Genomic DNA, 14,508 nt, shown 5'->3' with positions numbered 1-14,508 from the left:
TTTTTTTGACTGTTATTCCCAGTATGAAATACATTTTACATCGTGATGCGCTCGTGCACACTTTAAGCAAAACGAAAGTTGTTTAACATTATGTGAGACGCGCTCTGATGTTCCGCATTCATTTCATTTCGTTTTTTAAAAAATGCTGGTTATAAATCACTACCTGCGGTTTGAAAAACAACGTTCTAGAAAATCGCAAAGATCTAGATTTGAATCCTTAATTAAAATGACTTAGGCAGATCACTGAGGATACTCTAAACTCTGACCTTCCAGTTGCCCAGCCCCTCACCCTGAAGACAGCCATTCTGAAACTTGGGTTGACATCTTCCAAACTCCCGCTCTAACTCTCTGCCAACGGAATCTTCTAAAGGTCCCCCCCATAACACCGTGGGTTTGTGCACAGAGCCTCTGGGGTACTACACAGGATCCAGAGGTGGAGCTAAGACTCGATTTTACTGAATTAGTAAACCCAATCATGTCAGACACTAGTTTTGGTGTGTTTTTTTTGTTGTTGTTTTTGTTTTAAGCTAAACTTCGTACACTCGGTTAACTTTTGCAACTTGACTGAGTTTTGCACATGTAGTAGTTACAAACTAATATTAAAGATTTAATTTGTGCTGGAATGAACTCATTCTGCTTTATAAACGTATATTTCTCAATTACAGTGAAAAACCACATAGCTTACGTCTTCCTCCCCATTTAGGTGAAGTATATCAGAGAGAACACAAATGTCAACCACCGTGCTAGACTCAGGCTTCATCTGAATTGCCAGCAGAGGCCAATGGAAAATGATACCCACCTTCAGCCAACGTCAGGGCTTCCATGACCTTCACAGGAAGAGAAGATCCAAAGGTTTTCACATCATAGTTCACCGACTCGGTCCTGGAATGGTGTGGGTATATTCGCGTAGGTGTTCCTCTAAAAAAAAAGAGACCACAGTACTTCACCATTAAACTTGCCACTATCCTGATTTTTATGCATATGTTTCACAATAAAGAGAAGATCTTTGATGAACAAGAAAGACAAGGTATAACAGTGAAAACGACCCTGGCTCATGTGTTTGGGTAGTGAAATGCATTTTTCATTTAAAAGGCTGGCGGGTTTTAGGAGAACTTTGCCTCAGATTCTTAAACTCCAGTTTCAGATGCGTGCTCTAGTTACTTACAATCTTTGCAACTCTGCTTCCTCAGCCGTGAAATAAGAAGGTTCGACTAGATCAGCGGTTTTCAATTTGCGGCTAATTTTAAGGGTCTCAATTCACATTTTTGAAAACAAAATAGAATACGGAGTTTACCATACGCTGTGGTCAGAAAGTTTTCCAAGCATTAGATTAGGTAATCTTTAAGCTTTCGTCACCACTAGAATTATGAGGATCTACCCAATCTGTAAAACCAAGCGAGAAACTAAATGGGTCATGAGCATCTGCTCGTACCTGGTCTTCAGCAGCAGATAGACCAGTAGAAATCACATTTCCTTCTCACCTTCGCTTTAACATTCAGAAAAGTAACGTAGAGTTACCGGTAAGTTACCCTAGCTCTCATCATGAAGACCCGACGAGGAGATGCACGTATGGGGTGGTAGAGAGCTTTGTCCACTGGCGGAGTATTACAACAACCCTTTCGATGATCACCAGACAGTAAGAAAAATTTTAAAAACACATTAAAGTACGGTTTTAATTGTGTCATTTCCTAAAGGAGTGTACAACACTAAAAAGATCAGAACTTTGAAGAGCTCTTTCCAAAATGCAAAAGTCAAGGATACCGTGTATTCTTTAAAACTCATTTCTCCTTTAAAGTAGTGCAAAATTTTATAGATAAATTTTATTGTAAGTTCTGGACCCAATATTATCGTTTTCCTGCAGTGGAAAATTCGTTTTTGATAGAAGAATCCAGAGGAAACTACTGATAACAGAAATATGTTGCCTTCTTCTAAAGTTCTAAATTATGGGCGGGGCGTGGTACTGTGGACCAGTGAGGCAGACTGGTGCCCCGAACTTTTATTGGGCGACAAAACTATTCTTCTCTCACTGCTTATGGAAAGTCTCTTCCCTATGAAAGCAGCAACGAGTTAACTTCTGCAGCTAAAAGCCCTTCTTAATTACCAATCAGCAGATACGAACGGCACTTGGCATGTTAGGTATTATACAATGATTTCCAGGGTTGAAGGCCCTCATTCCCACCACTTTACATCTGCGTCGTGGCACTTCACACTGCCGTCTGTGGCATCAGTGAAGCAGGCTCAGGTCAGATATTATTTTCGCCATTTGGCAGATGGAGAGTCATGCCTAAGGTACACCATGTCACAGGGGTAGTAAGAGGGAGGCGGGTAATCTCTGATTCAAATCCGGTTCATTCTTTCCCTCTACACAAACATAACCGCACGAAAAGTGCAAAGCGAAGACTCAAGGACTGAAATAACCGCAAGGGTGGCCGAAGTCTATTTCCTCAACACTTTCGGCATTCTCCTCGCCGCCTCCTGTTCCGGGCGCTTCCGCAGACAATGCCCAGTGCGCCCACCAAGGCTCGTGAGCCCGTGGATCCCCAGACCCACCCTGGGACGATCACTTACCTCGAGCTCAGAGAGCTACGCCGGCCGACCGGTGAGAAGAGCACTGGGGAGCTGAGCGCAGACCCCAGGGGCAGGCCCTTCCTGCCTGACGCCCGGGGCGTGGAGCCCGGGCCGACTCCGCCCAGTGGGCCTCTTCGGCCCCCGGGCCCTGGCGTTCGCGGAGAAGAGACGGCCGGGAACATGACAGAAGGGGCCGGAGTTCGGGCCTTACCCGGAAGTAAGGAGGCAAACGCCGGTTCCCGCGTCGGCCGGAGGAGGGGGGCCGTGAGACGTCAGAGCGCAGCGCCGCGGGGCGTGGCCAGGGCGGTGGGGATGGGAGGAGGTGCGCCGTGAGACGTCAGAGAGCAGCGCCGCGGGGCGTGGCCAGGGCGGTGGGGATGGGAGGAGGCGCGCCGTGATGACGTCAAGGCGTAGCGCGCAGCGTCGGGGCGTCGTGGGTGTCGGCACCGCCCAGAGTCGCCGGAGTTCGGGCCTTACCCGGAAGTAAGGAGGCGAACGCCGGTTCCCGCGTCGGCCGGAGGGCTGGGGCCCGTCTTCCTGCGGCTGCCGCGCTGAGCCTCTGCGCGCCGCTCCGTTCTGCACCCCTGGGAAATGTAGTGACCGCTCCCTGGCCCAGGATGAGACGGGAGGGAAACTCAATCTGACGCCGGTGTCACGCTCAGTGTTCCCTCTGTTCTTCCCTGCGCTTGTCGTTTTCCCATTCGCCGCCGCACAGGTTCGTCCACGCTGGAGACCACCGCTCCGTATCTCTAACCCAGATCTTACTCAAAGCCCGCGGCCTCCGAACCGCGCCTTCGCGGACACGTCCCCGGGATGACCTGCGGGCCCCTCAACCCACTCGTTAAGAGCTGGATTCGTGTTTCCCTTTAGGACCGCTCCTCCCGCCACCTCCCCGGTCTGTAAACTGGTCTGAGGCTGAGAGGAGAGCTCTGGGGATCAGCCCTGACGCTCACCTCCCCGGACTGTCCTGGCACCTTGCAGCCCTCAGGCCCTCCAGCTGTCCTCGCGTTTGTACTGTTCGCCCTGCACTCAGCTTTCCCCTCTTTTTAAGCCGTCAGCCTCTTTTGTTGGTCTCATTGTCTCTGTCGAGTAGCCTGTTCAGGCCCCCTCGCTGCCAGCACGGTGAGTCAAGGCAAAGCTGGAGCGGCTCTTGAGCTCGTAACCTCTCTGGTGGCTTTGTGCTGGCTGGAAAATTACTGCTTGGTTATCACCCATGGGAACATCACATTCTAACAATGAGGCTTCTGCTGCTGTACCCCCGCTTGCACGACCCGCCTATGGGTTGACAGTAAATAGAAGAAAAATAGACTTTTTGTGTTCAGACAGAATGAGGAATGGGGTTTAGGGCTTAAAAACCCTGTACCTCTACATTTCGGAGCTGCTTAATTTGGGGTCTGCGTATCCCTGACAGACCCAGCTGGCTGAATAAAGAGCGTGTTTCCTATAACTCACTGGTTTCTGGTGGTCTGTGTGTCTGGCGGCTACGACAGCTTAATCCCAGCCCGCGGTGATTCCGTAAGCACCTTTGCAAGGTCCTTTGTGATTTAACTCTGCCCGGCCCTTCTGCCCCCACCTTCCACTACTTCCCACTTGCACACCATATCCCAAGGGGAAAAGCCCATCCCCCCTCCAGAGCCTTTGTACACATTTCTTTCGCCTGGGCCGCCGCCCTCCCGTTGCCTTAGCCAAGCTGCCTGCAGGGTTAGGTACCCCTTCCTCCTTTGCCCTCTGTGCCTCTGTGTGTAGGCTATTATATTTTTACCCTGCTTAATCTTGTTTACGTAACTGCCCAGCCCAGAAGGGATTGGCAGGAAATATTCAAAGTCGTGAAAAGCAAGGACCTACAAAAAGCAAGGACCTACAACCAAGATGACTCTACCTAGCAAAGCTACCATTTAGAATTGAAGGACAGATAACTTCTCAACAAGAAAAAACTGAGTTTATCACCACCAAGCCAGTATTACAAGACATACTAAGGAGGCTTCCGTAAGAAGGAAAAAAAAATATAAAAAATGAATCAAATGGCAATCACTACATATCTAGCAATAATCAAAGGTAAATGGATTTAATGCTCAATCAAAAGGCATATAGGGTGGCTGAATGGAAGAAAATGACCCTTCCGTATGCTGCCTATAAGAGACTCACTTCAGATCGAGAGACACACACAGACCAAAAGTGAAGGGATAGGAAAGGATATTGCATGAAAATAGAAATGAAAAAAAAAATAAAAATAAAAAGCTGGGGTAGCAATACTTACACCAGACAAAAGACTTTAAAACAAGACACAAAGAAGGACCCAGCAATCCCACTTCTGGGTATCATCCGAAGAAACCCCAAACGCTAATTCAAAAAGACATATGCGTCCCTATATTCATTGCAGCGTTATTTACAATAACCAGGACATGAACCTCGGTGTCTATCGATGGATGACTGGATAAAGACGAAGTGGTACGTACACGCGATGGAACACGACTCAGCCGTAAAAAAGTGAAATCTTGCCATCCGCAACAGCACGGATGGACCTAGAGGGAATTATGCTCAGTGGAGTGAGACAGAGGAAGACAAATGCTGTGTGATTTCACTTACACACAGAATCTGAAACACAAAACAGAAACAAACTCATACATACAGAGAACATTTTGAGGGGTGCCAGATGGTGGAGGTGGGGGTTGGAAAGACGGGTGTAAGGGGGGAAGGGATGAAGATGTGCCATTTGCCAGTTATAAAAACAGTCACAGAGAGGTAAAGTACAGCACAGGGAACATAGTCAATAACATTGTCAGATGGGTCCTGTGTCAGATGGGTCCTGGATTTATCACAGTGATCCATTCATAAGTTCTGTAGATGTCTAATCGCTATGTTGTGCACTTGAAACTGATATAACATTGTATGCCAACTATCATTGAAAAATAAGAAATCTTAAAAAATAACTCGGGCAGCTTCTTTTACGTGTCTCAACAGCAGGGACTGTGTGCCACCATAACAGGCACATGGTAGAGGTTCCCTAAGTATTTATTAAAATGAGAGGTTAGGCAGTCGCTGGCCTATCCACGTGTGGGAGGCCACCGGATGTGGGCTGTGGATGTTTCTCCAGGGGAGCCGTTCCGTGTGCACTTCGATGGCATCTGCACGGTCACCGCACCGAGTCTGCGTGGCAAGCCGCGAAGCGCCCCCTGCCACCGAGGTCTCTGGCCCGACCGTGCGGCCAGCCAAGAGCACGTCCCCGTTTCGTCCTGACTTGGGACTCGGGGAAACGGCGAGTGGTCGTGTCGGAGGGGGTGCTGCTGGGATGAACTGGTTCCTGGGCTCTGCTGCCCTGGTTAGTGGCTTGGCCCCATCTGGTTATGAGAGCGGCTGTTTGCTCGCACCTCTGGGCGGGGACGGCCCCGGAGTCCAGGCGCGCGGCTGGTGAAGGAGGGTGAGCAAACGGTCCTCTGTCGTTCATTCGTTACGGTTTTAGGAGCCGGGCTGCGTGGCGAGTGCTAAGGTGTGTGACCGTCGACACGAGACGGAACACTGGGAACGACGGACAGCGAACAAGGGAGCAGAGGTGCGTGGTGCACGACGAGCTTTGCCCCCTGGGAGGAAAGAGCCGTGAGAAGCGTCACAGGCTCGTCTGAAGGGAGCAAAGGACTTGACACTGAGACAGGAAGTGTGAGCTCCCCGACAAGGAACAGGACAAGCGTCTGAAGCTCCTCGGGCAAAGGTCCCGAGGCAGCAGGGAGCTTGGTGGCTTCTGGGGTCTTTAGATAAACTGACCAACCTCAAGTGACTAAAAGCAGAGAATTGGAGAGATGGCGTGGCCGCAAAGTGCCTCGTGGGCTCATCACAGGACCTAGAGGACGCAGCACCCAGCCCACAGTTAGAGCTTAATGCAGGGCCGCCGGGGTCGAGTCGAGCCCGAGCCCCCTAATGGACCGCCGAGAACGGGAGGGGCGGCCCCCGGGCGGCCTGGGGCTGGGGGTGCAGGCAGGGGCTGGGAATGGAGGCGGCACCGCGCTCCAGCCGGGCCCCAGCCGGCTGCGGGTCCTGGGCCCAAGGGAGGAGGACGCTGGTCGTGTCCGGAGGTCGGCCTCCTGGAGCTGCTGTGGATGGCGCGCGAGGCCACCGGTGCTCAGGACGTGCGCTGGGGCCGGACTGCCGCACGCTCCACCGCGCCGCAGCCCCTAGCGGCTCCATCCCCTTACGTGGCTCTTCACCTTAATTCCTCTACTGTTGTCGCTTTCACTGGAGTCCAGGAGGAAGCGGAGTGTGCGGCCTGGCCCCACCGTCGCCACCAGCGCCGCCTGGAGTGCCGGCCTGAGCGTTGGACCCGGAGGCTGGAGAACTGGATTCCTAACAAGCTCTCAGGTGTCCAGGTGCTGCAGCCCGGGGACCACAGTGTGACACCTGCTGGAGTAGCAACCGAGAGTGGATAGACTCTGGGTTTGAATGGGACTTGCTTCGGGTCCCCCCTCTGCCGTTCACTGTCTGTGTCACCTTCCCGAGCGTCCCTTAATTTACTAACAGGACCCACTTGTGAGGATTAGATAACGTTTTACAGCTATGCATCCATTTGTGTACGTCAGACAACACAAACACTAGAAAGGCTAACAAGCCGAAGAAAACATATTTCCAATAAAATAGCAATCTTTAAAGAGAATCGGCGAGAAAGGAAGCCATCCCAACAGAAAAACTGGAAATGTATGAATTCAGGGCCCAACCCGGCTCTAGATCACAGACCGGAAAGGACCAAAAGCCAAGATAAGATCTTCGAGTCACTAGCAACTACAGAAAAGCAAAGTAAACCACCCATTGGCATTGTTTCTCTGCCGAATGAGCAGGAACGTTTAAAACTATGCAAACAGCTCATGTCGAAAGGCTGTGGGGAAAGGGAGGGGCACACGCTTCTGGCGGGGTCATAAGTATCACCTTTTAAGATGACGGTCTATCAAAAAGCCTTATCATTTGTACCTGCTTTTTAAGCATGGCAATTTCACTTTGAAAGTTTCTCCGAGAAAAAAGGAAACCGTAACAAAGACATGTTATCTGATAGTATTGTTTACAATAACAATAGAAAAACTATCATAAACGCCCTGCAAAGGTTAGAGTATATTCACGTCGGCATGCTAAATGGTTAAAAAGAATGAGTGTGTTCGTACGTAACGAATACTTAAAGATGTAGGAAAACGTCCTCCACGTTATTGAATAAAAAAGCGGGTTGATTAAAAAAACAGTATGTCCCACGTACATAAGCCCATTTTTGTTTTCTTAAAAGGCCTCACGATTACACGCGTGTGTGCACGTGTGCGACGCTGCTCCCCCTGAGCCGTCCCCCGGAATCACAGCCCTTTCAGTAAGAGCAGACGTCGATCTGCCTGGGACCAGTCCCTGCTGTCAGCGACAGGAAAATAGCCAGAATTGTTTGTTTCCCACGGATGGGGTAGGATTGTTAGAAATTCCATCCTCAGCAACCCGGTCATCATGTCATTCGGATGGAAAGGCAGGGGGACAGCGAAGGTCCCCACGGAGATTACCCAGGCCCAGCCGTTTTCAGGGCATCCATCTAATTCTCGTCTAATGGCAACGGGACCCTTTGCGAGCGCTCTGGATTCGTGGAGTTTAAAAATCCTTCGAGTGGGGAAGCAGGTGTATTGTCTTCCCGGGTTCCGGGCGGAGGGGAGCGTCTCCGGCTTGCGGGCTGTCTGGTCTCCGTGCAAGTCCTCGTGAACGAGTGTGTGCTCCAGGAAGGCTCCGTTTACGGACACGGAACTGCAGATTTCCTGGAACTCCATGAAATTTTTTTTTCTTGTGATTTTTCAAGCCACGTAAAGCCGTGAAGGCGCCGGCAGCGTGCCGGGGGCAGCTGGCCGGCCACTGCGTTAGCTCTGTGAGGGAGGCACGGCCAGCACGGGACCCGACAGTGAAGATGCCCCGGAAATGCTCATCGAATGAGGTTAGGGGGGACACCTCCGTGCTTCAGATGTTAAAAACGGGCAGAACAGCCCTAGAGGCACTTTGACCACGTGTGGTTTTCACGCTTCCTTCGCGTACACGCGCAGTGTTTCATATTCTAACGGCTTTGGCATTTTTATGGAATAAAATGGGCCCCCGATGGACCCCTACTTTACACGAGCGCTCACCGGGGTTTGGCTTGTGATTACTTCCTGGGGCGTCAGGCCAGCTGGGAGGGGACCCACCAGGAAAGGTGAGCCGGGGTGAGCGCTAAGCTCGCACTGTGGAAACTGATCCTCCGAGTAGGGCGTCGGGGGACTTGGCCCCCCGTCTTTGCTCATCTCGTACGTAAACTGCCTCCATGGCCGCATCCGCCTTCAGTGGCTCCCACGCGTGCAGGGTGAACGCGAAGGTGTCCGGCCTCGTACACACGGCGTCAGGGCTGCATTAACTCACAGCGTGCCTATGCTCCTTTCCTCATCTGTGACACGCGGATGAGGCGTTTGTTTAAATTACAGGAGTGTCAAGGTGTTAAATGGGGTAACACGTGCACACATTCTGGAAAAACACAAGTGGCACCAACCAGCGATACCTCGTGTTGTAACTGAGGTTTATCTGCCCAACCGGCTTTTCTAAATCAGAGCCCCCCGGAGGGCAGACATTACGCCCGCTCACCTGTCATCGCTCCAAGCGCAGGGAAGGCCACTGTCCCCGGGGGGGGGGGGCAGGGCACAGCCATTTACCAAAGCGAACGTGAGGACGTCAACGCCCTTGGCAGGGAGGGACGGAACTCGGCATCACTACTCACTTTCCTGTATTTGCGATGTCAGTTTTTTCTCTTCCTGAATCTCCATAGCCAAATTCTGGCAAGAAGCCGAATGCAGCGGGAAGTGTTACAAGAAGCGACAGACACAGAGAAAGCTCACTATAAATTTAATCCATGACATAAATGTTACCTAAAGACATATCGAACATCTCGTATTAGAAAACAAAACACGACAGTCAGATTTCATTTTGAAAATGCTTCTGCGGCGCGGAGACCTCCCTCAGACCTCACGCCTGGTCTGCTTCCAGGGAAAACATCGCACAACGCGGTTTAAGTACAAGTAAAGCTGTCAAAATGAGGGTCACGGAGGCACTGGTTACTCGTTCAGAGAACACTTAGGTCCTGTAGTCACTGAATGATTCTATTCGTCAACACATTCCCTTATGCAGAATGAAACGTAATACTCCATTTGTGGCTCCTTCTTCCCGTGTAAGTAACCGGGGACCTAAAGAGACACTTGGCACAGGAGGAAACCTCCATTTTAACTGTGTGGACCTGGCTGCTCCTCGGGCTGACAACTCCCATCCGGACGAAGCTCTTTCTCGAGCTAACTGCAGATTAACGGCACTGAGGTGAAACATGGTAAATCCAATGGCTGACAACACTGCTGTTGGAATTTCAGACATTTAGGTGATCACAAATAAAAGAAGAAGCGTTATTGTTCTCTTTTCAGAAGAGTTTTTAAGTTTTCTTGATATTCTATAGAATAGCAAGAACTTCTAAACTTTCTTCAAATGTTTTAAGGTTGAAAATTACAGTTGTATTATTTGGCTGTTAGCCTCATTGAATGAAATTTTTAAAGTATTTAAATAACTGATAACAAGCCATCCAATTTAGGTTAGGGAATATAAATTTTTAAAATATAATTTTCAAAATACACGCCGTCAGACAACAGAATGTAAAATGCATTTTTCCTCTTTCTTGCTACTACCTGGCAGTTCACACCTCGCTTCTGCCAGTTCTCATAGACAGAAATATGTGAATAACGAAAAATAGAAGTTTCCCTCGTCAAAGGCTGGGGCTTCTTCCCTTTTTAAAACTCGGCAGGCTCCCCCGTGCCCGAAATGTTGGAGACAATGCACATCCAAACGGTGTCATCCCAGAGGGACACACGCCCCTACGCTGCCACGCCTCTGAGGAGAATGCGCGTGCCCCTCGCGCCAGGTGCCATCAACTACTTCCGTGTGGACAGCAGTCGAGCTCCCCTCGCAAGGCTTTTGGGGTTACATAAAGGCTTAGGTGCTCGTCTCCTGTCACGCTACCTGGCGACATTGCACCCAAGGTGGGCAGACTCCCACTGAGAGGATTACACAGTGACTGGCCTAAAATAATGAGGCTTTTTATTTAGAATTCCCTTTTAAAAAGTGTCATTCAACGATAGCTTCAATCCACAACAGCAGGTAAAAAAAATGAGGGGTCATACGCTATGAATTCAAATATTCCAAGATGGAAAAAAAAGTATAAAACCTGAAAATAACTTCAGTGCTATAGACTTTAAGAAAGTTACAAGGATTAAAACTCTGAATAAAAAAGATCTGCAGAACAGGTACATCTCAAAACAACATTTTCTACACTTTGGGAAAAAATAGGCAAATTTCGAATAACTTGAAGTGCGAGTTATGGCTTCCACACCACCCGTAAGGGTTCCCCCCCTGCGATGCAGTTTTGCTTGAGTCTGTCACATTCGATTTACCAGGAAGTGCTTTGTTTGTTCATTAATTTTCTGTACATCCCGTCGGGATTCGAGAGCAGGTCCTCGTGCTTCCCGTATTCCGTGATCCTGCCCTGGTCGAGCACGGCCACCACGTCGGCGTTCTTGATGGTGGACAGACGGTGGGCGATGATGAGCACCGTCCTCCCCTCCATGAGCCGGTCCAGCGCTTCTTGCACGAGGTGCTCGTTCTCGGCGTCCAGGGCGCTTCCACGGGAAAGCCATGCGGGAAAGCAGAGCCGTCAGTGCCACGCACGCTGTGTGAGCCCCTGCTTCCCGTCACACCGACGGTGGCCCTGCCCTGGCAGCGAATTATCACTGGGATCAAAACCGCAGCTTCTCGGGTCTACGACACACATTTATACTGGGAACGTGATAAAAGGAGCCTGGGACACCCGCTCGCCACAAAAGCACCCCGCACGGCTGATCAGAGTGCCTCGCGATTCATCGCCAACGCGCCGGGTCGGAAATGGACCCCAGCCCGGGGGCTCGGCCGGCGCGGCCTCCCGACTCCGTCACTAACTCCTTAAGTGGCGGGGGGAAAGGCACCTGCAGCAGTAGCACCCTGAAGGACCGAGTAAGGCCTCGGAAAAGGGAGACGTCACTCAATACAATTACACGTAGTACCAAGACATCCTCACCTGGTCGCTTCATCCAGGAGAAGAATTTTGGGGTTCTGAAGAAGGGAAAACATCCAAAAACAGAGAGAAAAAAAACCCACATATTATTAGAAAACCACAAACTGTCAGTAAGAAGCCGAATGCAGCGGGAAGTGTTACAAGAAGCGACAGACACAGAGAAAGCTCACTATAAATTTAATCCGTGACATAAATGTTACCTAAAGACATATCGAACATCTCGTATTAGAAAACAAAACACGACAGTCAGATTTCATTTTGAAAATGCTTCTGCGGCGCGGAGACCTCCCTCAGACCTCACGCCTGGTCTGCTTCCAGGGAAAACATCGCACAACGCGGTTTAAGTACAAGTAAAGCTGTCAAAATGAGGGTCACGGAGGCACTGGTTACTCGTTCAGAGAACACTTAGGTCCTGTAGTCACTGAATGATTCTATTCGTCAACACATTCCCTTATGCAGAATGAAACGTAATACTCCATTTGTGGCTCCTTCTTCCCGTGTAAGTAACCGGGGACCTAAAGAGACACTTGGCACAGGAGGAAACCTCCATTTTAACTGTGTGGACCTGGCTGCTCCTCGGGCTGACAACTCCCATCCGGACGAAGCTCTTTCTCGAGCTAACTGCAGATTAACGGCACTGAGGTGAAACATGGTAAATCCAATGGCTGACAACACTGCTGTTGGAATTTCAGACATTTAGGTGATCACAAATAAAAGAAGAAGCGTTATTGTTCTCTTTTCAGAAGAGTTTTTAAGTTTTCTTGATATTCTATAGAATAGCAAGAACTTCTAAACTTTCTTCAAATGTTTTAAGGTTGAAAATTACAGTTGTATTATTTGGCTGTTAGCCTCATTGAATGAAATTTTTAAAGTATTTAAATAACTGATAACAAGCCATCCAATTTAGGTTAGGGAATATAAATTTTTAAAATATAATTTTCAAAATACACGCCGTCAGACAACAGAATGTAAAATGCATTTTTCCTCTTTCTTGCTACTACCTGGCAGTTCACACCTCGCTTCTGCCAGTTCTCATAGACAGAAATATGTGAATAACGAAAAATAGAAGTTTCCCTCGTCAAAGGCTGGGGCTTCTTCCCTTTTTAAAACTCGGCAGGCTCCCCCGTGCCCGAAATGTTGGAGACAATGCACATCCAAACGGTGTCATCCCAGAGGGACACACGCCCCTACGCTGCCACGCCTCTGAGGAGAATGCGCGTGCCCCTCGCGCCAGGTGCCATCAACTACTTCCGTGTGGACAGCAGTCGAGCTCCCCTCGCAAGGCTTTTGGGGTTACATAAAGGCTTAGGTGCTCGTCTCCTGTCACGCTACCTGGCGACATTGCACCCAAGGTGGGCAGACTCCCACTGAGAGGATTACACAGTGACTGGCCTAAAATAATGAGGCTTTTTATTTAGAATTCCCTTTTAAAAAGTGTCATTCAACGATAGCTTCAATCCACAACAGCAGGTAAAAAAAATGAGGGGTCATACGCTATGAATTCAAATATTCCAAGATGGAAAAAAAAGTATAAAACCTGAAAATAACTTCAGTGCTATAGACTTTAAGAAAGTTACAAGGATTAAAACTCTGAATAAAAAAGATCTGCAGAACAGGTACATCTCAAAACAACATTTTCTACACTTTGGGAAAAAATAGGCAAATTTCGAATAACTTGAAGTGCGAGTTATGGCTTCCACACCACCCGTAAGGGTTTCCCCGCTGCGATGCAGTTTTGCTTGAGTCTGTCACATTCGATTTACCAGGAAGTGCTTTGTTTGTTCATTAATTTTCTGTACATCCCGTCGGGATTCGAGAGCAGGTCCTCGTGCTTCCCGTATTCCGTGATCCTGCCCTGGTCGAGCACGGCCACCACGTCGGCGTTCTTGATGGTGGACAGACGGTGGGCGATGATGAGCACCGTCCTCCCCTCCATGAGCCGGTCCAGCGCTTCTTGCACGAGGTGCTCGTTCTCGGCGTCCAGGGCGCTTCCACGGGAAAGCCATGCGGGAAAGCAGAGCCGTCAGTGCCACGCACGCTGTGTGAGCCCCTGCTTCCCGTCACACCGACGGTGGCCCTGCCCTGGCAGTGAATTATCGCTGGGATCAAAACCGCAGCTTCTCGGGTCTACGACACACATTTATACTGGGAACGTGATAAAAGGAGCCTGGGACACCCGCTCGCCACAAAAGCACCCCGCACGGCTGATCAGAGTGCCTCGCGATTCATCGCCAACGCGCCGGGTCGGAAATGGACCCCAGCCCGGGGGCTCGGCCGGCGCGGCCTCCCGACTCCGTCACTAACTCCTTAAGTGGCGGGGGGAAAGGCACCTGCAGCAGTAGCACCCTGAAGGACCGAGTAAGGCCTCGGAAAAGGGAGACGTCACTCAATACAATTACACGTAGTACCAAGACATCCTCACCTGGTCGCTTCATCCAGGAGAAGAATTTTGGGGTTCTGAAGAAGGGAAAACATCCAAAAACAGAGAGAAAAAAAACCCACATATTATTAGAAAACCACAAACTGTCAGTAATAAGTCCGAATGAAGTGCGGGTACATGCTACAGCCTGGCCGACCCGCGAAAACACTTTGCTCAGTGAAGAGTGAGACACGAAATGCTACGCGTTGCGTGACCGCACCCGGGGGGCACGTCGGGCAGGCTCACCGTGGACACGGAAAGCGGACTGGGGTAGAGGGGGGGCGTAGGGGAAGGGGGTGCGCGTCTGAGCGCCGGATGGCACGGCGTCTCTTCCGCGGCGATGAAAACGTTCTAAGTTGATCATGGTGATGGCTGCACAATGCGGAACGTACAGAAACCCAGCGAATGGTAC

General features: G+C 50.0%; 3 protein-coding genes across 3 annotated transcripts in view; all 3 read right to left on the bottom strand.

The window, feature by feature from the left end:
- NUP133 (nucleoporin 133) overlaps nt 1-2,761 on the bottom strand; it is a 39,124-nt gene extending 36,363 nt beyond the window's left edge. Inside the window, 2 exon segments of the mRNA XM_011384797.1 lie at nt 800-918; nt 2,569-2,761. Of these exon segments, the coding sequence (XP_011383099.1) occupies nt 800-918; nt 2,569-2,750 (301 nt within the window). The 5' untranslated portion in view covers nt 2,751-2,761.
- Nucleotides 2,762-9,650: 6,889 nt separating this feature from the next.
- Nucleotides 9,651-11,802, bottom strand: LOC105308789 (ATP-binding cassette sub-family B member 10, mitochondrial-like). Its single transcript, XM_011384796.2, has 2 exons — nt 11,681-11,802; nt 9,651-11,246 (listed from the first exon to the last, which is right to left on the bottom strand). The coding sequence occupies exons 1-2, from the start codon at nt 11,731-11,733 to the stop codon at nt 11,018-11,020; spliced, it is 282 nt and encodes a 93-aa protein (XP_011383098.1). The 5' UTR covers nt 11,734-11,802; the 3' UTR covers nt 9,651-11,017.
- Nucleotides 11,803-11,838: 36 nt separating this feature from the next.
- Nucleotides 11,839-14,508, bottom strand: part of ABCB10 (ATP binding cassette subfamily B member 10) — an 18,765-nt gene continuing 16,095 nt past the window's right edge. Inside the window, exons 13-14 of the mRNA XM_023525782.1 lie at nt 14,100-14,134; nt 11,839-13,665 (exon numbers count right to left, since the gene is read on the bottom strand). Of these exons, the coding sequence (XP_023381550.1) occupies nt 13,437-13,665; nt 14,100-14,134 (264 nt within the window). The 3' untranslated portion in view covers nt 11,839-13,436. The remainder of the gene's footprint in view (nt 13,666-14,099; nt 14,135-14,508) is intronic.

This window comes from Pteropus vampyrus, unplaced genomic scaffold, assembly GCF_000151845.1.
Source record: "Pteropus vampyrus isolate Shadow unplaced genomic scaffold, Pvam_2.0 Scaffold626, whole genome shotgun sequence".
NCBI lineage: Eukaryota > Metazoa > Chordata > Mammalia > Chiroptera > Pteropodidae > Pteropus > Pteropus vampyrus.
Note: the sequence above shows the minus strand (reverse complement) of the source record. Positions and strands in the feature narration are given on the sequence as shown.

Bases quoted from the DNA above. Each gene is read 5' to 3' on its own strand.
- LOC105308789 (XM_011384796.2), bottom strand. From the start codon at position 11,733: ATGTTTTCCCTTCTTCAGAACCCCAAAATTCTTCTCCTGGATGAAGCG. The intron at 11,247-11,680 runs GTGAGGATGTCT...TTCCCGTGGAAG, and splicing joins CTCCTGGATGAAGCGACCAG to CGCCCTGGACGCCGAGAACG.